At 42.5% G+C, this 23,313-nt stretch overlaps 1 protein-coding gene across 1 annotated transcript in view; it reads right to left on the reverse strand.

The window, feature by feature from the left end:
- The window catches only part of LOC135111281 (adenylate cyclase type 3-like), a 198,485-nt gene that overhangs the window by 22,084 nt on the left and 153,088 nt on the right, over positions 1–23,313 (reverse strand). The window contains 7 exon segments of the mRNA XM_064024517.1: positions 78–193; positions 515–625; positions 2,275–2,413; positions 3,500–3,658; positions 3,850–3,893; positions 3,895–3,978; positions 14,633–14,744. Of these exon segments, the coding sequence (XP_063880587.1) occupies positions 78–193; positions 515–625; positions 2,275–2,413; positions 3,500–3,658; positions 3,850–3,893; positions 3,895–3,978; positions 14,633–14,744 (765 nt within the window).

The raw sequence follows: 23,313 nt of genomic DNA on the forward strand, positions 1-23,313 counted from the left end.
AAACCGCCTACATCATTACAATAAAGTAATGAGTTGAATTTACTAGTCCCACATAACCTGACCCCGCTGGAACTTACTTGCGACCATCACGGTTGACTAGCTCATTCTTCAGCTTATATTTGTAGGAGGAGTCGGGGCGTCTACCTTCCTGCAGGGCCTTGAGGATTCTGGCCTCGTCCGCCGTGGAGAGTGTCTGGAAGAGTGCCAAGGAGTGCCAGTGTCAGTGAAGGTCAGTGTAAATAGTTTTCTAAATTATCCTTCCTCACAGAAACTTTTAAGTTTTAAGTATTTTTTTTCATAGCTATTTTTTTTTTCTTTTTATGTTTATAGCAAGTACGTATCGTTGAGGTTTGGTAGTTAAATGTGGCAATCTTACACCGAAGATTTACAAAAACTCTCTCTCTCTCTCTCTCTCTCTCTCTCTCTCTCTCTCTCTCTCTCTCTCTCTCTCTCTCTCTCCTCTCTCTCTCTCTCTCTCTCTCTCTCTCTCTCTCTCTCTCTCTCTCACACACACCGTTGAGTCCCTGGAGGCCATTGTGTTTTCGGAGGGAACGTCCCGGGAAGGTTGAGACGAAGAGCTCTTGGTGCCATTCCTCATCATCTGAAGTGACGGCCGTGGTTTGTACTAGAGAGGGAGAAGAAGAAAGACCTCAGTGTGTGTGTGTGTGTGTGTGTGTGTGTGTGTGTGTGTGTGTGTGTGTGTGTGTGTGTGTGTGTGTGTGTGTGTGTGTGTGTGTGTGTGTGTGTGTGTGTGTGTGTGTGTGAAGTGTAACCCAAGCTGAGGGATGGTAGTGAGGGTGCGTGTTAGTAGCTTCCTAGAGTGATACGCAATACTGACGGTCTAGTTCGGTGATGGTGGTGGTGAAGGTGGTGGTGGTGGTGGAAACAGAAAGCCCTCGAGGATTCAGGAAATATTCTATAATTTTAACGAGTGGATGCTGAGAGAGTGGGAACCCACGAATTCACATTCGTACTGATATTTTCAAATAAAAAATGCAATACTGAATGAATTTGCAATAAATAAGACTCCATGGGGTGCTACACAGTGAAGCTGGCAACATTTCCGTTGATTAAAAAACTGTTCTGATTCAAACACTGCGGGATTTGAACTTGTGCACTCACTCGAGAAAAGACCGAACAAAATTGCGCTATGACGGCACGGAGCACAATAACCTGACGAAACAAATGGTCAAAACAAGTTAACGGAAACAAAGCGAGTGGTGATGAAGTGAAGGGTGAAAACACGAGACCGACAGTGTGTCAGGAAGATTGAGTGGCGGTGTATGCACGGGAAGGGAGGGAGGCGGGGTGGACGTGGAGAGGAATGCCAGGAGCGTTTTATGTGCCCCTGGACAGTGACTGGTTTATGAGATTCTGCCCCACACAAGGCGGCACTAAGAGGTTATGAAGAATAAAGACACTAAGATTTCAAAGCACGGACACGACACTCATGTTGCAAAGTCTGAATGCATATATTACCTGAACGGTGTCGGTACATATGATACAATCTTAATACTTGAGTGAACTTTCCAACGATAATGTACCGCACAAGCAAATATTGTCCATAATGATAAGTTTTATTTCTTAGTCTAATAAAGTTACTAGGTCAATCTGTACACAAATAACATTATTAAAGGGGTAATGTGTTTAGAAGAGAAGTGACTGGCGTTAGCACACTGACATGAGTGATTCACCGCCTTCTGACATCGAGCAGGCGGTGAGATGCGGTAGCGGGGAGAGAAAGCCTTCTACTAAAGTTTAACTTCATTTCTCCCTTGTGCTACTCAGTCACACGTGCTGAGGGCGTTGCTTTCCACATGCATGCGTTTTATGATGATAATTTTCTATACAATGTGTTGCTTTATAATACCAGCTTTGTGCTTTATGACAGAGGATTTAAACGTTCAAATTCATATCTTTTTACATTAAATGAGGTCTATAATAGTAAAACTAGCTTTCGTATGCTACATTTTAGTGTATAACAAAACATCACGTCAAATTATATCCATAAACGAATATCCAACTTTTACTCACCCAAATCTAAATGAACATCACATTTCCTATTCCGCTCACAATTTCCTATACCCCCCTAAGAATCTCCCAGGGAAGCTCACAGTATTAAGGAGAGCCGCCTCTCAGAATGGCGGCGCTATTAGAAGCGGCGGGGCGTGAAATGTGTGAATTATGGGAGGCGCTGGGAGGTGGTGAGGGACGGCTGGTGGACGGCGGGACAGACATTCAGACATTCAACTTATACTAAAACCTATAACTCACCGGGCGCAGGACCTTGGAGATGAAGTAAGTCTTGAGTCCCGCGGCTCTGAGAGCGTCCTCTCTCTTCTCCCCATACGCTGGCTCCACCTCGAACTCCCCACCGATGTACTGCAGGGTCTTGTTGCTGATGTGGACGCGACTGTGGACATAATGGTGGGAACGAGAGCTGCTGTGAGTGGCCGAAGCAATCAAGCGGAAAATAACAATTACAGCCATTCATCACCTAGTTAATGACGTTAATTGGGGATACTGGCGCGAGAGAGAGAGAGAGAGAGAGAGAGAGAGAGAGAGAGAGAGAGAGAGAGAGAGAGAGAGAGAGTTAAATTAAAGGACGAGGGAGGAAAAAAAAAAAAGGAACGCAGTCTAGCATATCAAAATGAATTAACTCCGTGATATGTTATTCATATTTTACATATACAAAGGCAGAAATGCTTCTCGTTATGGATGAGCAGAGTTGTGGGGACGAGAATTGGAAAGGTCGGGGAAGGTTTAAAGTCGATGAGGAGTCAAGCGTTTGTCGTAACGGTGCGTAATGGTGCACACACACACACACACACACACACACACACACACACACACACACACACACACACACAGTAGAAGTAGTAGTAGTAGTAGAAGAATCAGTATCAGTATTACTATTAGCATCAGTAGTAGAAGCAGCAGTATTATTATTATTATTATTATTATTATTATTATTATTATTATTATCAGTAGTAGTAGTAGTAGTAGTAGTAGTAGTAGTAGTAGTAGTAGTAGTAGTAGTAGTAGTAGTAGTAGTTGTTGTTGTTGTTGTTGTAGTAGTAAGAGTTGATTAAACGTAGCTTTACAGACTCTCTCTCTCTCTCTCTCTCTCTCTCTCTCTCTCTCTCTCTCTCTCTCTCTCTCTCTCTCTCTCTGTCTCTCTCTCTCTCTCAATACAAATAGAAATGGGGTGAAAACCTTGAACCGGCAATATTGCGTCGCACGTCATCGTCATCGTCACCGTTCCGTCACGACACACACACACACACACACACACACACACACACACAGTCACAAGTACACCTTTACTACCACACATACACCACAAGTACTCTTACATCCATTAACTAACCTCCATTACCTTAACAATCAGTCTTACAGTCAGCCGCACTTCCTAACCAACTAACAGATCAGTCACCTTGCATGTCTGTCCCCACACATTAAGCAGCTCTGTTCACCCCGTGCACACTCGCCAGCTTACCCAGGTTTGCCGCTGCTCTCCATCTTGTTGGCGAGCACCACGTCCTTGCTATACACATCGAACTGCCACTGCCTCTGTCCCAACACGCCCGCCAGCACCGCCCCTGTGTGAATGCCGACCCGCATGTCCACAGTGCACCCCGTGGTCTCCCGCACGTATCTGGGAAGGTGGTGGTGGTAGAGCAAGGTGGTGTTAGTCTGGTTTCATTACGTACTTAGAACAACGAAAGTATTCCTGATAGATAATTAGCTAACTAACTGATTAACTAGCTAGCCAACTAGATAATTTACTAATGAATAAACAAACTAATTAACTAACTACCGAACAAGCTATGTGTGTGTGCGTCTCACTTGATAGCGTCGATCATGGAGAGGCCCATATGCACGCAGTTCACCGGCGTGATCACTCCTCTCCTTGGGGGCGCCGGACACGCAGTAGTAGCAGTCCCCGAGAATCTTGATGCGCAGCTGGTCGTACTTCTGCAGGTGTAGGAGAAAAACAAGACTCTAAGAACCTACTGTCCATGTTAGATCCACAGTCATACTCTTCTCTCTTCTTCATCAGGGAAACAGTTTAGCTACCTTGCCAATCTATGCACTGTTTTCCTCTACACCACATACAGATACAGACAGGCGTATTTCACTTCTCCTCCACTAGGGAAGCAAGTAACTATACCATTCCACTCCTCCTCACACTCTAACAGCCATATTAAACTAGTCCTCCGCCAAGAAACTAAATAATTTTACCATTCTGTTCTTCCACACACTCAGACAGGCACACTCAACTTGTTCTCCACTAAGAAATCATGTAATTTTGCTATTCTACTCTTCCATAAAAGCAAGACCTCACCTCTTCCATCAGGAGAATAAATTACTTTACCCACCTACTTTTCTAAACACCACATACTCACAAAGCCACACTCCTTTTCTTCTTTTCTACCTTAATAAATCAACTAACTCTCCTCCACGTAACACACTCACAAAGTCACATCCTCCTGCACCACAAAAATAACACACTTCTCCAACTTGGTCGTCTCTCTATACATATCCCATTTTGAGACGCACATTTTTCTTTGCCATCAATATTAATCACATTAACAAACAGCTTTCCTCATCACACAGTCACACTCTCCCGTCCTTCTCTCTCATGCATGCACTTGCTACATTCACTCCCACGTGATATATAAATTAATTGGACTTGCATCAAACAACAATATGCATTAATTTATGTTTCCAGTGCACAGGTACGAGATTATGGATTGTTATAACATATTACCTACACACACACACACACACACACACACACACACACACACACACACACACACACGGTCGCCTAGTCGCAATTTAACCTGCGATCACACACAGAATACAACAAAGCAACACGTGTCTCTATTCACCTGTCAGCAGCCACTCAAGCAGTCAGGCAGCCCGTCAGCCACATCCACACAGTCAGTCACACGAAGTCAAGTAGTCACAGTCAGCTACGAACTCACAAATAAGTGACATCCTCATATTCTGCCAACACAAACACACACATATACAACGCCCCCTCCCCCCACCCTCCCTCTCTCTCGTTATCTCTTTCAACAGTGAAATTAGCTGCACACAGATAATCTCCAATTTACATAGAGGCACGCTGCTTCCTGGTATTAAACGCTCGTTATCACATCGTCATGGTTGAATAAATATGCCTCGGCTTACAAACTATGATGAATTATATATGGAGGCCGATATAAAATGTAGCCGGAAGGATTTAAGTTTTTCCCCCCTCGACTATTAACCCTTTCACTGCGACACGAAATAATTAGCAGCACCAGAAGCAATGCGTGAAATCTTTATAAACATCTACAAGAAAGTGAGCGATGAAGAATACATTTTTGCAGTTTCTTCCTAAGTAAAGATGTCTCAGGGAAATCAGGGGAAGGTGTACTAAGTGGCAGTCAAAAGGTTAAAAGAAATGTACATTCCTACTATACATGGGTCGAAAGGCTCTATGGTACAGTGTTATGCATACGAATGAAAGCTTGTCCTGGCAGGTTCGATACCCGACGAGTACCTCTTACAGACAATTCACTTCGCCTTCAGGTCAATTTTTTTTTCCCAGTGTTTCCGTGTTGCTTCAAGGGAGAGAATAACAAATCTTCCTTCAAGCACACTTTCTAGGTGGAGGAGGTAGCGCTCCTTTGTATCAACCCAAACCGCCGCTATATAACGCTGGGGTTGCGTGGCCATAAGTGAATCCATTTGTTTTTCTTCTTTCCAGCAATATATTTAGTGTGTTGATGTACGTTGTGGCAGCGTGGTGAAAAAGAGAAAGATGTGTGCGTTCACTGGTCACCTATGTCTATTGGGGCACGGGACTTCGATAGATAGATAGATAAATAGATAGATAAAGACATGATAGATTGATAAAGACATAGACTGATAGATAGATTGATAAAGACATAGACTGAAAGATGGATAGATAGATAGATAGACAGATAGATAGATAGATCGATAGATAGACAGATGGATAGACAGACAGATAGATAGATAGATAGATAAGTAAAGACATTAATAGATTAATAAAGACAAACTGATAGATAGATCGATAGAGACATAGACCGAAAGGCAGATAGATAGATAGACAGATGGATAGATTGATAGACAGATAGATAGATAAAAACATATTGATAGAATGATAAAGGCAAACTGATATATAGATTGATAGAGACAGACTGAAAGATAAACAGATAAATAAAGACATACTGATAGATTGATATAAACTGATAGATATATTAATAAAGACATAGACCGAAAGACAGATAGATAGATAGATAGATAGATAGGTAGATATACAGATAAAGAGTTGCATGCACGCAGTTTGAGTCTGTTGTAGATACGATTCATATAATAAATTCACGTTAATCACTGTGAACAAAAGCATTTACCTTTTCCATGCTGCACGAGAAATTGCGTTTTTATGACTGACTGACTAAAGGCTAAAGTGATGCCAGGTTTTTTTTTCTGCATTAAAACGTGACATTAAAAAAAACTGAGAGCGGAAAAAGTGTAAAAAGATCTTTTTATGTGATTTTTCTATCAGGGCGACATTAATGAAGAGTATGAAACAATAGTGGTGCGTTCGTCCCCTGAGAGAGAGAGAGAGAGAGAGAGAGAGAGAGAGAGAGAGAGAGAGAGAGAGAGAGAGAGAGAGAGAGAGAGAGAGAGAGAGAGAGAGAGAGAGAGAGAGAGAGAGAGAGAGAGAGAGAGAGAGAGAGAGAGAGAGAGAGAGAGAGAGAGAGAGAGAGACGCACATTTAATTTTTAAACGCTGCAGATCAAATTTTTGCCAGAATCCATGCGAAAGACGAAAACGTAATGATGTAAATGGAAGGTACGATTCACACGACGAGAATAATGTACAGTCTTGTTCACACTGCACGCAAAATTGTTGGGGAAAACAAGTTCAGGAGAGCAGCTTCAAAAACAATTCACGCAATTTCTGTGTGGGTGCCTGATCTTGTCTGTCTGCTTGTCTACTTGTCTGTCTGTTTCTCCGTTTGCATGGCTGTTTTTGTCTGTCTGTCTGTCTGCTTGTCTGTCTGTATGAGTGTCTATTTGTCTGTCTTTGCTTATCTGTTTGCGTCTATCACACCAACTGCTAGTTTATATCTGCCTGTCTCTCTCTGTCTCTCTGCCCTGCCCGTCTGCTTGCGTGCATACCTGTTTCTCTCTCTCTCTCTCTCTCTCTCTCTCTCTCTCTCTCTCTCTCTCTCTCTCTCTCTCTCTCTCTCTCTCTTTCATGCTTTCATACACTTAATCAAATCAAAGATATTTAGGAAAAATTAGCATTCTTAACATCTCACTGCGGGATTCTGGAAGGCGCAGCGCACCATCAACTTTACTGCCACAGGCAATTACTGCCCCTCCGCACCCAGAGTAAAGCTGGTTAACCAAAAAATTTGCGTGAAAAGAATGAATACCTGACTGAAAGGCCAAATCATCATTGCCACTTTACTCATACAAAGGGATACTGACTCGTCCAAAGTATTACAGGATTTTTTTTTTTTTTACGCAAGAGCGGCACTGGCCAAGGGCAACTAAGTGAAACAAAAGACCTACTGAGAGTGTCAGTCCCAAAGCAAAGGTCAAAAGCACCGTCACCCTCATGAAACTAAGTCATTTTGTTGCAATTCCTGTATCTAGCATTGATAAACATTCGTCACCACGTGTCAGTCCACCAGAGGATTTTATTAAGATAAGAATAATATTTTCCGTTAACAAGGGACTTTAAATCACCTACTCATTCACCTCAGTTCCACCTTATGAGTGACTAACAGGGGACTGGATCAAATGGGGAGACTACAATACTGAATAAGAATTACGCTTGAGAAGAACCCAAAGTATTACAAAAGTCAGGTAGTAACGTATTAAATCACCTACATATTTACTCATTCACCTCAATGCCACCTTATGAGTAACTAACAGGGGACTACATCAAGCTATAATACTGAATAAGAATTACGCCTGAGAACTACAAGTATCAGGAAGTAACGTATTAAATCACGCACATATTTACTCCTTCACCTCAATTCCACCTTATGACTAACTATCTAATAATGAATCTGGGTTACGCTTTGAGAACACTAAAACCCAAAGAGTCACAGATGTCAACTAGTAACATGTGTCTTTCCGCGTGGCGTGTGTGATGTTTTGTCACGTGCTGGGCCAGAGGGTGCAGCGCCGCGGGATACGACTCTTGAAGCGGGAAATGAGAAATAATTATTCACAGACTGGGACGCCGCTTCCTGTTTTCCTTGTGGAGTGTTAGCTGAAGGGAAGTAATATCAAGAAAGGAGGGATGGAGGGAAGGACTGAAGGCTGAAGTAAGGGGAAGGAAAAAAAGTAAGGAGGAGGAGGAGGAGGAGGAGGAGGAGGAGGAGGAGGAGGAGGAGGAGGAGGAGGAGGAGGAGGAGGAGGAGGAGGAGGAGGTAAAAATAGTAACAGAGTAAAAATAACAAGAAAATGAGAGAGAGAGAGAGAGAGAGAGAGAGAGAGAGAGAGAGAGAGAGAGAGAGAGAGAGAGAGAGAGAGAGAGAGAGAGAGTCACTGAGTACCGTCGCGCGACTACTAGACAAGACACACACACACACACACACACACACACACACACACATACATATACGAGTACATTTAAGCGGTGTCTATCCACACCACCAATTATGGGATAAAGCAGCCAGCCAGGAGGACGGCAGCCAATCTCGAGAGACCTTTGTTCCTCAAATAACCAATTATCTGAAAGATCCACCTGCGGGCCAGCCACTCGGCCACGCGGAACATTACTCCAATAACCAATTATGAGAGAGAGAGAGAGAGAGAGAGAGAGAGAGAGAGAGAGAGAGAGAGAGAGAGAGAGAGAGAGAGAGAGAGAGAGAGAGAGAGAGAGAGAGAGAGAGAGAGAGAGAGAGAGAGAGAGAGAGAGAGAGAGAGAGTTAAAGAGGCATTTGGGAGAGGCTGGGTTATTGGGTTACACGTGTGATAGTGGGGGTTGGAGGATAAGGAATAGGGGATGGGTAGGTGTAGGATTGTGAACCAATAAAGGTGTATGCTAATATCCTGTACCTAACACACACACACACGCACACACACACACACACACACCGTTCTTCCTTTCCTCTCCATACTGGATGTAGTTTTTCATCATTAATTATTTAGAGATTTTCGTATGCTAATGGCACCAGTCACTTCGCCTTAAGAGTAATTAATGGAGTTGTTTTCTAATTAATTACGTTTTTTTTTTTACGTCAGCTGGGTTGTGTTGCGTCACGTGTGTGTGTGTGTGTGTGTGTGTGTGTGTGTGTGTGTGTGTGTGTGTGTGTGTGTGTGTGTGTGTGTGTGTGTGTGTGTGTGTGTGTGTGTGTGTGTGTGTGTGTGTGTGTGTGTGTGTGTGTGTGTGTGTGCGTGTGTGTGTGTTCGATGTCACTACCATCATGAAGTACTGTGCAATTCAGAAAAAAAATATCATTGTAGTATATGTCGAAAAAAAAAAAAAAACAATGACACAGTTTGGATAAAGAAGAATGGCTCAAACAGTCTCAAACAGTAACAACATTTTATGACATCAATCAGGTTACGTTACATTTGTTAATTTTTTGTGCTCTTATTTCCTATACCAGAATTAACACTTATTTACTGTATTTTTTATCCTAAGGCGGGTTTGGAGGTTTTGAGTACAGCCTTTGCAGCGGCACCTTTTCAGCTTCACACCGAGATAATTGCCATACCATAATGACAGACGACGGGACTCAACCTCAGACTAACAATTGTATCTGCTAACTGGTGGGTGGACAGAGCAGTGGGTGTGAGGGGAGGGTCTGAATAAATAGCGGGGATACTGCGTCACTCATCTCACAGTGAATCCTTTCGCGGGGTTTGTATAAGAAAGATTTACATGGTTCTTAATGTGTTTTATCAATATCATCCTTTGTTTTATTTTTGGGCACTATTTAATTAAGTTTTCGCATTTTCTATTTTTTTTTCTTCAATATATGTCTTATTAAGAGATACATTTAAGTTCTTTACTATCATTATTATTTCTCTCTCTCTCTCTCTCTCTCTCTCTCTCTCTCTCTCTCTCTCTCTCTCTCTCTCTCTCTCTCTCTCTCTCTCTCTCTCTCTCTCTCTCTCTGTTTTAATTATTTTTTTTCGTACTGGTACTCTCATTTTCCAATCATCGATCTATTTGGAGTCACTAAATTATAACTTTTCAACACCACCTCTATTTTCCGCACAGGTACACCTTCCTCTCAGCTACACCCTCTGTTTTCTCATCAGGCAACTTTCTTTTAAACTCTCAACTATCGCCCAATTTATTTTCATTACAGGCTCAACTTTTCACATCTACCTCTTCTTCGTGTTTTGGCTGGAGATAGACACCTTCTTAGTAGTCTTCACTTCTATTCACTCGCGATACACCATACGGGGGAAAAAAAAGACTTTCCTTGCACCATCATAAAAAAAAAACACTTTCCTTGCACCATTATTACCATAGCTATATTTATTCTGTTCTCCTCTATGTCCTTTTTCTCATTACCTTTCTGCCTGCCTTGCATTTTTTGATCGCAACACGAGTCTACTCATTCACTACCATGTTACAGTCGAGTAAATTGAGAGCGTGTTTACCTACCCGAGTCCACTACTTGATCTAACAACCTTTTGGCGAGTGGGTGAGTAGGCGTGTTTTCAGTCTCTCAGCACTGCTCAGCACTGGAACACGTCAATATCCAGCTTACCATGATCAATAATGATCAGACATCATTGATCAAATATTTCTTTCCCTTCGAAGAGATAGATAGATAGATAGATAGATAGATAGATAGATAGATAGAGAGAGAGAGAGAGAGAGAGAGAGAGAGAGAGAGAGAGAGAGAGAGAGAGAGAGAGAGAGAGAGAGAGAGAGAGAGAGAGAGAGAGAGAGAGAGAGAGAGAGAGGCTACAAGTTTAAATTAAAGGACGAGAGAAAGAAAAAAGGAGCGCAATCTAACATATCAAACTGAATTAACTTGCGTGATATGTTATTCACAAGACTAATAATAATATTCAAATTTTACATCACTCGTCAACAACCCACAACACACACACACACACACACACACACACACACACACACACACACACACACACACACACACACACACACACAGACACACACTAATATGGAACAAAGTATACATAAATGAATAGCAACACGAGCTTGATTCAAATCTTGTATACAACTATGGGTAAATACATCAGTAATAAGTAAATGTACATCAGAACTCATCTACACCCTTACAATTCTCGTTTTCTTCTTTAATTCCACAATATTTCTACTAGTGCTGTGACTGCTGATCTACGGACGAGAACCGATTCTTTCCTGCCATTTACGGGAATATAGTTTCTGTGTGTGTGTGTGTGTGTGTGTGTGTGTGTGTGTGTGTGTGTGTGTGTGTGTGTGTGTGTGTGTGTGTGTGTGTGTGTGTGTGTGTGTGTGTGTGTGTGTGTGTGTGTGTGTGTGTGTGTGTGTGTGTGTGTGTGTGTGTGTGTTTGTGTGTGTTGGGGGGGTTTATGCATAAGAGATACCAGTTAGAAGGACTATTCTTTTACCTGTACATTAAACTATTTCCATCTATACTTATGTTGTCAATAAAGCAATCTAGAATGAAGAACTCATCTATGTATTTCACTGCGGTATACAACAATTCACAACACTAAAAGCAATGTATGAAATCTTTCTAAGCACCTATAAGAAAAGGATGAAAAGGAAAAGATTTTGCAATTTCTAGCCACTATAATGACTGGAGGTGGTGTAGAGCGAGAAGAAAATGTCCCAGAGTGGTTAGTGGTTCGTGAATGATGGGCCAAATAGCAGTGAGTGGGTTAAGGAAGTCGGCAGGCAGTGACGCTTCATTTAAAAATCTCTTAGCACTCTCTCAGACTTTATTCCTCACACAGTAATCACGATAGACTATCCCTGCATTATATTGAGATTGTCACAAGTAAAGAAGATTCTCATATGTCATTTTTCGTATTATTTTTTCACTTGATATTCGGTTTAGTATTATTTTTTTTTCTTTACGGAGGTATATGCATTACGGTTCTCCATATTATTGGATTTTCATTTTCGATTTTTTTATTTTTTCTTTCCTTCAGGTTATGTTATTACAAAAAGGTATTATAATCCTTTATCTTACTGTTATTACTTTTTCTCTTTTTATTTCCTCCTTTTTCTATTTTCCTTCCTTCACAATACGTTTTAATTAAGAGCTATATTGAAATTCTTTACTTTATCATCTATCATTACTCTCTCTCTCTCTCTCTCTCTCTCTCTCTCTCTCTCTCTCTCTCTCTCTCTCTCTCTCTCTCTTTCCTTTTAATTGTCTTTCAGGACACGTTTCATATTAATTTCTTTTTGACTCAAGCCTCACAATTACCCTTTCATTCGTCCTCGTAAAGCCCCATTTAGCTCTTTGCTTCCCCTCCCTCCTTTAGTGAACCTGAATGTTACACATCTATTCATTCTTCTCTCCCGCTCGCCTGCCTGCCTGCCTGCCAGCCTGGTCGCCCCCTGCTTGAATACACCGCTTGTCGAGCACTTTTGTGGGGAAGGGGAAGGAGAATGCAAAGTTTAAAATGTCTGAAATGACCTTACTTGCGTTCCAGAGAGAGAGAGAGAGAGAGAGAGAGAGAGAGAGAGAGAGAGAGAGAGAGAGAGAGAGAGAGAGAGAGGACAAACAGAGAAGGGAGGAGAGAAAACAGAAGATTCGGAATGAGAAATAATGTCATGTTCGAGTTACCGCACATTCTCGTCAATTTGAAAAAGTAAACAGTTCCCTTCCAAGAAACCACACCTTTTATACCTCTCTCTCTCTCTCTCTCTCTCTCTCTCTCTCTCTCTCTCTCTCTCTCTCTCTCTCTCTCTTGTTCTTCCTTACATCCCTTCACCCACTTCCTTCTCTCCCTTTTATTTCCTTTCCTCCTTTAAGGTTTAATTTTATCTTCTTTCTTACCTCCTTTATCATTTTCCTCCTTTCATCCGTTTATCGCCATCCCAGAATTTCCTTTCTTTCTCTCATTCCTATACCTTTCATCTCTTTCCTTGCCTCCTTTAATTTTCCTCTCCTTTCCCATTTCCTGTTTTCACCCCTTTTCTTCCTCTCTTCACCAGTCTCTTCCATTCATTCTTTCCTTTCATATGAGCATCTTCAGAATGATAAACGACCTGTCACACACACACACACACACACACACACACACACACACACACACACACACACACACACACACACACACACACACACACACACACACACACACACACACACACACACACACACACACACACACAGTTGGAAGTCAACTCAGCTGACAAACGTGATTTTTCGTGACAAACGCACTTCAGTAATGGCGTCTTCAGCTTCCACGCCATAGCAAAAAAGAACGAAAAGGAACACTAAGGAAGAACAAAATAGTTGACTTGTTGATCCTTGCGAAGCTGTCTGTGGTAACATACTTTCTCTAACCCAAGGCAAGATGTAGGTAAGTGATAGCTTAACAAGCATTCTGTATTATTAATTGGGTAAAATGATCCATGAGAGATTGACTAACTATATCACTGCATCTTCGTAGCCTTTGAAAGCAGTCCTGATTAGAGAACCCTTCGAAAATACAGGCCTGCGGAGAGAATAGTAAAGAAGAAAGCTCCTTCTTAAGAACGCCCAACACCAAACCACATCACACCTCTCCTCCTCGCCCCAACCTTTCTTGACCTGTCTCCCTTTTAGTCTACCCATCCTCTATTTCCTCCCTTCCTTGCCCCAGCCGTCCATAAACTAGTATCCCTTCACGCCGGGCTCACTTTGATATCCCACCACGCCTCATCTTATCCTTCCAGCTTCATTCAACTCCCTCTCCACAAGAACGACCTGTCCCACTCAGCTTGCCTCAATATTCACAGGAAAAACCTGATTAGTCTAATTTACCCTCCCTCAGTGCCAGCCTCCTATTGAAGTCAACTCAGGATCCTCCCGCTCATCCCAGGTCGCCCCGCTGGAGGTAAGGCCACCACCGCTAGAAACATCCGGACATAAACCCTTTTTGACACCTCAGATTAATCAACCCATCTCTCTTGTCCTATCTCATTCATCTCTCTCTCTCTCTCTCTCTCTCTCTCTCTCTCTCTCTCTCTCTCTCTCTACTAGTTCGTCAAGTGTATTTATTATATCTATATCTGTGTGTGTGTGTGTGTGTGTGTGTGTGTGTGTGTGTGTGTGTGTGTGTGTGTGTGTGTGTGTTTAATGTGCTTTTAGGATTGTCTCTGTACGTATATCTCTTTCTTTCTCTAACTCAGTCTGTGTGTGTTTCTTTACCTGTCCATCTCCATCTCCCGCCGTTCATTCTCTCTTTCGCATTCTAATAGCAATCCTTTTCTCTCCTGAAGAGGCAAAATCTTATCATCCGAGCAGATTTTAATATCTGTCTGCCTGCCTATCTGTCTGTGTCTGTTTTTCTGTCTATCTTTCTGTTTCTGTCTACATGTCTGCTTTTCTGTTTGTGTTTGTGTATGTCTGCCTATCTGTCTGTGTCTGTCTGCCTGTCTCTCTGTGCCTTACCTCCGCCAGGCCGTCAAATCGAGCGAAGAGTTCGTTGAGCATCTTCACCAGCTCGGAGGCCGTGTAGGTGGAGGAGATGGCGGTGAAGCCCACGATGTCCGCGAACAGTATGCTGCAATAGGGGAGAGACGCGTTAGTGGAAGGCTCGGTATTCAAGCTAGAGCTGCACACGCCTTAATTAAACCATCGGTAAGATTTGCAGTCGTCATCTCTCTCTCTCTCTCTCTCTCTCTCTCTCTCTCTCTCTCTCTCTCTCTCTCTCTCTCTCTCTCTCGCTCGTTCGCTCGCTCTCTCTCTTCTTCTCTTTTATCAATCCTTATTTCTTTAGGGTCGTCCCTTGATTAATTCACGTAAAAGTGTGGAAGATTAAGGTTTCTTAATCTCTCTCTCTCTCTCTCTCTCTCTCTCTCTCTCTCTCTCTCTCTCTCTCTCTCTCTCTCTCTCTCTCCGTATGGACGTTTTCATAAATAAATAACTTGATGAGGCACATGATCAAAATCCATCCAATTACAAATAAAATTTCATAACGTTTAATGAACACACACACACACACACACACACACACACACACACACACACACACACACACACACACTCTCTCTCTCTCTCTCTCTCTCTCTCTCTCTCTCTCTCTCTCTCTCTCTCTCTCTCTCTCTGGATGTACATCTTTCATGACCGAATAACATGAAATAAAATATCAAAATCCATCACGTTAGTATATACATATTTTCCAAACTTTTACTGAAACATTTAAGTCTACCCCCCATCTCTCTCTCTCTCTCTCTCTCTCTCTCTCTCTCTCTCTCTCTCTCTCTCTCTCTCTGTCTCCAGCAGCTCGGCAGGTAAAGTTTCTATCCCATGCCACTCAAGGCCAAAGCTTCCTAATTGGGCCTCGCTCCCATCACTAACAATAACAGAGATAGTCAAAGGCACACTCTGCCAGACAACATTTTCAAATTAAACATCGCGAAGGTTTATTTGCTGTCGTTGCTATGAGTCCTCTGGGTGCCGGTGGCTGGGAGGGCGCGGGGAGGAGGAGGAGGAGGAGGAGGAGGAGGAGGAGGAGGAGGAGGAGGAGGAGGAGGAGGAGGAGGAGGTGGTGGTGGTGGTGGTGGTGATAGGTGAAATTGTGAGGACTCTGTCTGTGTGTGTGTGTGTGTGTGTGTGTGTGTGTGTGTGTGTGTGTTATATTTGCCTGTCTGTTTATCTGTTTATCTACTTAGTATTCGTCTCTGTGTGTGTCTGTCTGTCTGTATGTCTGCCTGTCTGTCTTTGTTCCTTTCTTTCTGATTCTATTTGTGTCACCCCTACTCCCCCCCTCTCTCTCTCTCTCTCTCTCTCTCTCTCTCTCTCTCTCTCTCTCTCTCTCTCTCTCTCTCTCTCAGCAGATAAAGAAACATACAGACAGGGAGGTAGAGAAAACAAATTCGCAAATCACCCTCTTTCATTCCCGAGTCAAGTTTTGTCTTTCCAACTGCTTCGTCAGCTTGATTTTCTCTTGGCAAGTAGAAAGTTAAGTCCCATTCTGTGTGTGTGTGTGTGTGTGTGTGTGTGTGTGTGTGTGTGTGTGTGTGTGTGTGTGTGTGTGTGTGTGTGTGTGTGTGTGTGTGTGTGTGTGTGTGTGTGTGTGTGTGTGTGTGTGTGTGTGTGTGTGTTCGTTCAGGAGTTGCCACAACTCGCCTCTCCAAAGTTCTCGATCAGGTCGTGTTTTCTTAAGTTTGTAACAAGTTTGGCAGCGGCAAAATGGTGCTTTTCTTGAAACGTGTTTGGGAAGTCTTCCTTGGTCTCCCTCTCGCATCAAGAAAACAGTAAGCTGGGGCCGCTGGAAGAACACTACTGCTTATATTCTTGGTGTTTATTGGCAAGGCAAGGAAATACTCTAGTAGAAAGAGAATTAAGTACAGCTGCAGCAGACCTTTCTGTTTTATTTTATATGTAGTGAGACCATCGGTGGTGCTGAGTCACTGTGATATGACCGTACAGAAAGGATGAAGTCTGTCCATTAATAAGGAAACGTTCTCCTACACCCCATGTTAATGTTCCCTTTTCAAAAACTGCCGAATTCTCAAGTGTTCAGCATTCTATACTTTAATAACACAGTAAAAAATAAATTAACCTTTCTCTCGCATCTTTTATTTGCCTCCTTATTGGGAGCGACAATATAAGCATCCATTTTCTTTTTCCCAGGGGCAGTTTCCTTAACACATAAAATTTTAACCCATGCCCTTACAGGTGACGCAACACACTTCACCAGACCGCCACATCTTTGAACACTTGAGTCAGACTTGAAAACACTTGCCTAGTTTAGCAACTTGTTCTTGTGTGACCGTGACACGACACATTGGTTCTCAACAAATATGAAACACACTACAAATGACTTTTCTGTTTCTAATATTCGACAACCACTGCAAAATTTTAACACGCCATAAATATGATTAATTTTACGACGTGCCATATCACGAAACTAAATAACAATTTCGCTTTAATATTTCCGAAAATAGGCATCACTTGATTTTCTACGCTCTCTCTCTCTCTCTCTCTCTCTCTCTCTCTCTCTCTCTCTCTCTCTCTCTCTCTCTCTCTCTCTCTCTCTCTCTCTCTCTCTCTCTCTCTCTCTGTGTGTGTGTGTGTGTGTGTGTGTGTGTGTGTGTGTGTGTGTGTGTGTGTGTGTGTGTGTGTGTGTGTGTAATTCCCTGTGTCAACCCGTCATGGACAGTCAGTGTAATCAGCATGAGTTCGCAGTTCGCAAGACGCGTGGCAAAAATATGCTAACGTCTCCACTTATATGTAAGTGGCGCGTCTCGGGTTGCTGTTGCTAAGTCAGGTAAAAATTGTCCTCAAATTTAAGATGTGACTCTTCAAAAGAAAATATATATCCGAATTCTATCCCTGTTACTGGAAAGATTCTTTTAAGTTCACGGGAACAGTACATATTTGATATTTTACATTAAGTGTATTTCACTTTAATCAATATTTACAAAGTAAAAAAAAAAAATCAATGACTCATGAACTTTTCTCAATATCATTATTCTACTTTTCTTGTTTTAAAATGATGTAGTTTTGAAAGATTTTTTTTCTCAGTCTGTATTCACTGACTAGAGCACAATGATCTAAAGTACATACTTTTTTTTATATTACTGCAGAAGTACTATATTCGACGCTCTCACAATATAGGGTAAGCAATAAACGTACCCAGGTGTGTTCAACGGCCAGGTACAACGCTGTCTACGGCAGTACCGGGAATAAAGTTTTCTCGCTGTTCCAGGCTGTTGAGCGGAAAAAAACGAAAAAGTAGAGAAACTATTCCGAAACTTTATGAAAACTAGCGCCTGAGAGAAAGCGCCGCCCCAGGCCTCATTACCTCTCAGCTGCTGCTGCTGCTGCTGCTATTGTTGTTGTTGTTGTTGTTGTTGTTGTTGTTGTTGTTGTTGTTGCTGCTGCATTTCACAGTTTCAGGTTTGTCTGGCATCTCTGACTTGGAGACTGGGATGAGGATATTATGATGATAGTTTTTCCAGAGACGTACGAGTTTTATGCTGCCTTCAGAAAGGGTGCTGTCCGGCGTGGTTCACTAATGTTCCCTCTACAAACCTGACCGCTATTTCTGTTACAACAAGTGCCGGCATAGTTTTGGAAGAGGAGAAGTAAGTTCTAGGAGGAAATAGGCACACTAAACACGCTCCATCCCTTGAATTATAGTTTCGAGCTGATTTCTTCTAACAGGGACAGAATCTTTCAAATTTCTTTACTTCTCAGCGAAAATTATCGACTAATTTGCCTTAGATCGCGTGAGCTTGATCTCTCAAATTCGGTTGCATTGCTGTAAAAACGCGACTTCAACCCCATTCTTCAAATCCCTTGCTATAGTATGTTAATAAGAGCAAAATTTATCCATATCACACACACACACACACACACACACACACACACACACACACACACACACACACACACACACACACACACACACACGCGCGCGCGCGCGCGCGTGCGCGCACGAGCCGACAGATATACGAGTTCCCAATTTCAGGCTATTAGCTCACGTACAGGGGATCTATTTGCACCAGTAACTCAATTCGTGCAAAAATAAATAAAAAAAAATCTCAGTCACGCGAGTCACGTGCTACCTTTGTTCGGGGGGAGGGGAAGGGAGGACAATCAAGAGTGGGGCTAGTGTGGGTACGGAGCTTGGGGTGCAGGGGGGGGGCGTGCGTGGGTGGTGCAGTGTCTAAGCTCTCGCTATTACGCACCCGTCCTCATCCTCATCACATGTATTCACACTCACACGCTCACCACTTGTCACTCCCTCCACAAACACACAATCCATCATCACATACTCACTGCCCATCATCACACGTATCACCAGTCATCACATTCACGTATCATCACACTCACCCCCGCCACCCCGTCATCATTGTGCTCGCCCCCGTCACCAAATGCTACACTACATTTCTCTCAACGTTTCCTATCTTCCTTTTCCCTTCCTTGGGTCTCAGTTCCGTATTCAGAAACGCTTTGCTATCTCTCTCTCTCTCTCTCTCTCTCTCTCTCTCTCTCTCTCTCTCTCTCTCTCTCTCTCTCTCTCTCTCTCTCTCTCTCTCTCTCTCTCACCACGACTATTTTCAAAGGCCACGGGTATAATAAGCTAGGTTTTCAAGAGTGTTTCTCCTTTTCATAATGCAGCAGTGTTGTTAATCTGTCACTAGAACCGTAAAAAAACATTCTTTAAAACATAAATCAAATCAAATCAAACATTTGCACATAAATATCCTACTTTCACGATGATGAATATAAATCACATTAATTTATTCCAACCACTCTAAAATTTTTCGACCATCTTCATTGTTTCCAGCTTCACATAACACGGTTCTGTGATAACTCTAATGTCTATTTTCAACCATACACAGCTTCAAACTAAACTACATTATCTTCATCTTCAAACGAGCTGTATAATGACGAACTCAAAGATCTTCACCACATATTCGTCACATCCACGAGACCTATGACCTCCCATGGTGTTTATGTACTGCAAGGAGCCTTCCCCTTTACTATTCTATACTTGTACCTCTCACTTCAGATCAGATTGAGCAGCTTCTCACGAATGACTGATGTTCTTCCTTTTTGTGTTCCTCTGAAGCCTTCCTTTTGATACTAAGAATACTATTTGTGTAACTTTGCCTTAGGGAATATTCTGCTGGCTGCCTTATCTCCATGTGAAGACTGTGCCTTCACTCAATGGAATCCACATGATATCATTTTGCTATTGTTGATCACGTCTTGTGTCTGAAAATCTGTCCTTTCTTAAAGCAGTGAGGACAAAGTTATCAATACGTTTTGTAAAGTCTCCTATCAAATCTTACCAAAACATACACAGTTAATTCCCAACAGAGTTCAGACTTCCCTCCAGTGGATTTGTCTATCTCTGTACATGGCTTTGTTTGTGTTTTTATTTTTTTTGGTACACACACACACACACACACACACACAAACTCTCTCTCTCTCTCTCTCTCTCTCTCTCTCTCTCTCTCTCTCTCTCTCTCTCTCTCTCTCTCTCTCTCTCTCTGTCCTGTTTTTCCCTCCCTAAAGCTGCACCGTCAACTTTCCAGGAACAGCCAAAGTTGCGTCCCATGACAACACAATCCATCCTTGCTCTCCCGCTCATCGCCTGCTCCTAATTGCAAGCTCTTCCCTCACTCCGGCTTCTCCCTCTAAGGACACACTGACTATAACACCATGAGAATCTCCGGGAATCAGTTTACCTCACGCAGCGGATGAAAACAATAGTGTCCACCTGCAGCGTTTCTCACCAGGGCCAGGAATCGCGGATGTAACTGTAATTGAAAGGTGCTCGTGTATATGACAGGGTCGAGACAGGCAAGTGGTGGGCGCTTCCTTCGCATACACGCGGTCGAGGTGAAGGGAGGGAAGTGGGTAAGGGATAGTAGGTTAGGGCGTGAGCGATTAAGTGAGGGTATGGTGATGGGATTAAGAGGAGGAAGTGGTGAGTCCTTTCTACGCGGTGGAGGGGAAAAGAGAGAAGTGGGTAAGGGATAACAGCTTTGGGCGTGAGCAAATGAGTACAGGTGATGGCGTAAAGGACAGGTGGTGAAAGGTTACGATGGTGATGAAATTAAGAGGAGCAGGTAATGAGAGCAAGTAGCAAGCGTTCGAAGTGCAGGGAGAGGCAAAGATCCTTGGTAATGGTGTGAGTGAATGACACCATGTTTTTAAACCACTTTAATCTCTTATTCCAACTGTTCTCAGAAGCCACTCAGACGTCACAGAGATCAGTCGGATTCTTACGTAGGTTTCATCCCAATGACAATAAAGGATCCTTGTTATACTATCACTAAAATCAAGAAAATATCCATGCAACTTTCAATAGGAGCTTCGAACCAGCCGAGACAAGGTATCCGAACGCTCCAAACCAGCAGAGAGAGAGAGAGAGAGAGAGAGAGAGAGAGAGAGAGAGAGAGAGAGAGAGAGAGAGAGAGACCAAACACAAAGAAAAACAGATGGGAGGTAATAATACGTGAGGATAGGGGAGTGTTAAGTGAGCGAGACAAAAGCTTCATAAGCAATCAAAAGACAGCGACGCTTGTTTGGGAGGCAGGCGGCAGGGAAGCAGAAAACACAGGGAGGGGGAGAGGGAGAAGACAGACGCGGGACACACCTTTCCTCACCTCTTCACTTTTTTTTTTTTTTAACTCCTCGGTAATGACAGTAAGACACGATGTTTCTTTCGAGTGATTCTAGACTAGTATGCTAGTATGCTAAGAAAAATTAGTAAAAATATGACGACTGCTGAATAATGACAATATGCTACGATATTTCATTCAAGTAATTCTAAACGAGTATTTTAAGAAGCCAAATAAAACAACAGGCACTAAAACTATGATCAATACTCCCTCAATTCTATTCCTTGCAGTGATGTCTTTAAAAAATAATAATCCAAACTTGCGCCAGGCTATTTAATTAACCATTTCACTTCTGCTGACATAACTCACAAATCACTCTGAGGTATTTTTTTCTTTTGTTTAGCACCTATTGCTAGATATTTTACTAGCTAGACAATGGAAAATCTATTGTTTTAATCCTTTTCCTTTCTCACGGTTCTTGAAGACTTTGCACAGCCATTTATAGTTTTGTGAAATAATGTACATCGCAGTGAAAGAGCTAAGCTAGAAGGGGGATGGTATATCTATCAAGGGGGTAAATAACGCAATTAACGTGTCGTAAATAACGCAATTAAGTGTCCATCACCTCTAAGCTCACAAGGAAAAAAATAAACATCAGCGAACTTGTCACGAGTGTGTTCGCAATAAGTTGCACGACCCTAATCTGTAATTCTCCGCCTGTTCCTGTTTTCACGACACCGACGGAAATAGATGGTGAAATCCTTCTTGTGAACGTAACATTTCTGTGAGCCGAGTTTTTCATATTTTATTTTCCTCTTGTGTGTGTCTTTGTTATCATTTTCCTTCACGTGTTAAAAAAAGAAAAAGAAAAGGATATACACTGCTGAATTTCTGCCTATGTAACTTTTCCATGCGCGAAGTTCTTATTTTGTTGTGCCTTTGTCTCAGTTCCTTACACGAGTTCAAAACAATCTGAAATAAAAGATATAGAACACTAAAGGCGAATGTTACCTTATTTCCAACACTAGCAAACAAAACATCATCATCATCATCATTACTACAAGTTTTTGCTTTCGTGGTAGCCTTTGTGTTCACGTCAAGAGTCAGTCCGTGGCTCGTCCGCATGATATAAACTTTAGGGAGGACCTCACTTATTATTACAGGTGTGCAGGTGAAGGGAGGTGTGTGATGACCATGAGGTGATGTAATGAAAGGGGAGCGAAAGAGGGGACGACATGGATGGAGAGAAGGAGGAGAGGGAGAGAAGGAAGGAGGAAAGTTTAAGGAAGAGTGTATAAGTAAGTGTGAAAAATTAAAATTAATTGAGGTTCTTTTCGTTGCACAGAAACCGAACGTGTGTGTGTGTGTGTGTGTGTGTGTGTGTGTGTGTGTGTGTGTGTGTGTGTGTGTGTGTGTGTGTGTGTGTGTGTGTGTGTGTGTGTGTGTGTGTGTGTGTGTGTGTGTGTGTGTGTGTGTGTTGTGTGTGTGTGTGTGTGTGTGTGTATATGAGAGAGAGAGAGAGAGAGAGAGAGAGAGAGAGAGAGAGAGAGAGAGAGAGAGAGAGAGAGAGAGAGAGAGAGAGAGAGTCGAAAAAATATTAGTGTAAACAGGAGAGCATTCAAGTCTTCGCTTCAGTTATTTGGGGGTACTGACCATACGAAGTGTGTGTGCGTGAGTGTGTGTGTGTGTGTGTGTTCGTACTACATTGTGTTGTGCTCTATTGTGTGTGCTATACCCTCACTGGACCTGCATCCATAATTGAGCATTGGTTGAAAAGAAAAGAAAAAAAAAGAGAGAGAGAGAGAACAAAACAGAAAACCAGTATCAATTTTGGTCAGACTGAGCGAGACAAGAGCCTTCAGTTTACATTCAAGCTTCACAGTCGGTTGCTACACATGAACGAATCGTATACTGAGCCGTGTACAAAATATACCCTTTATTCGCTTTGACCATCAATTGTTATTTTGTTCTGCCGTCAAGACCAGTATATGCTTTAAAACGGTGTTGATTTAATCCTTTCGCTGCTGTGGTCATCTTTAGGGA

The sequence above is a fragment of the Scylla paramamosain genome, chromosome 21, assembly GCF_035594125.1.
Source record: "Scylla paramamosain isolate STU-SP2022 chromosome 21, ASM3559412v1, whole genome shotgun sequence".
Lineage (NCBI taxonomy): Eukaryota > Metazoa > Arthropoda > Malacostraca > Decapoda > Portunidae > Scylla > Scylla paramamosain.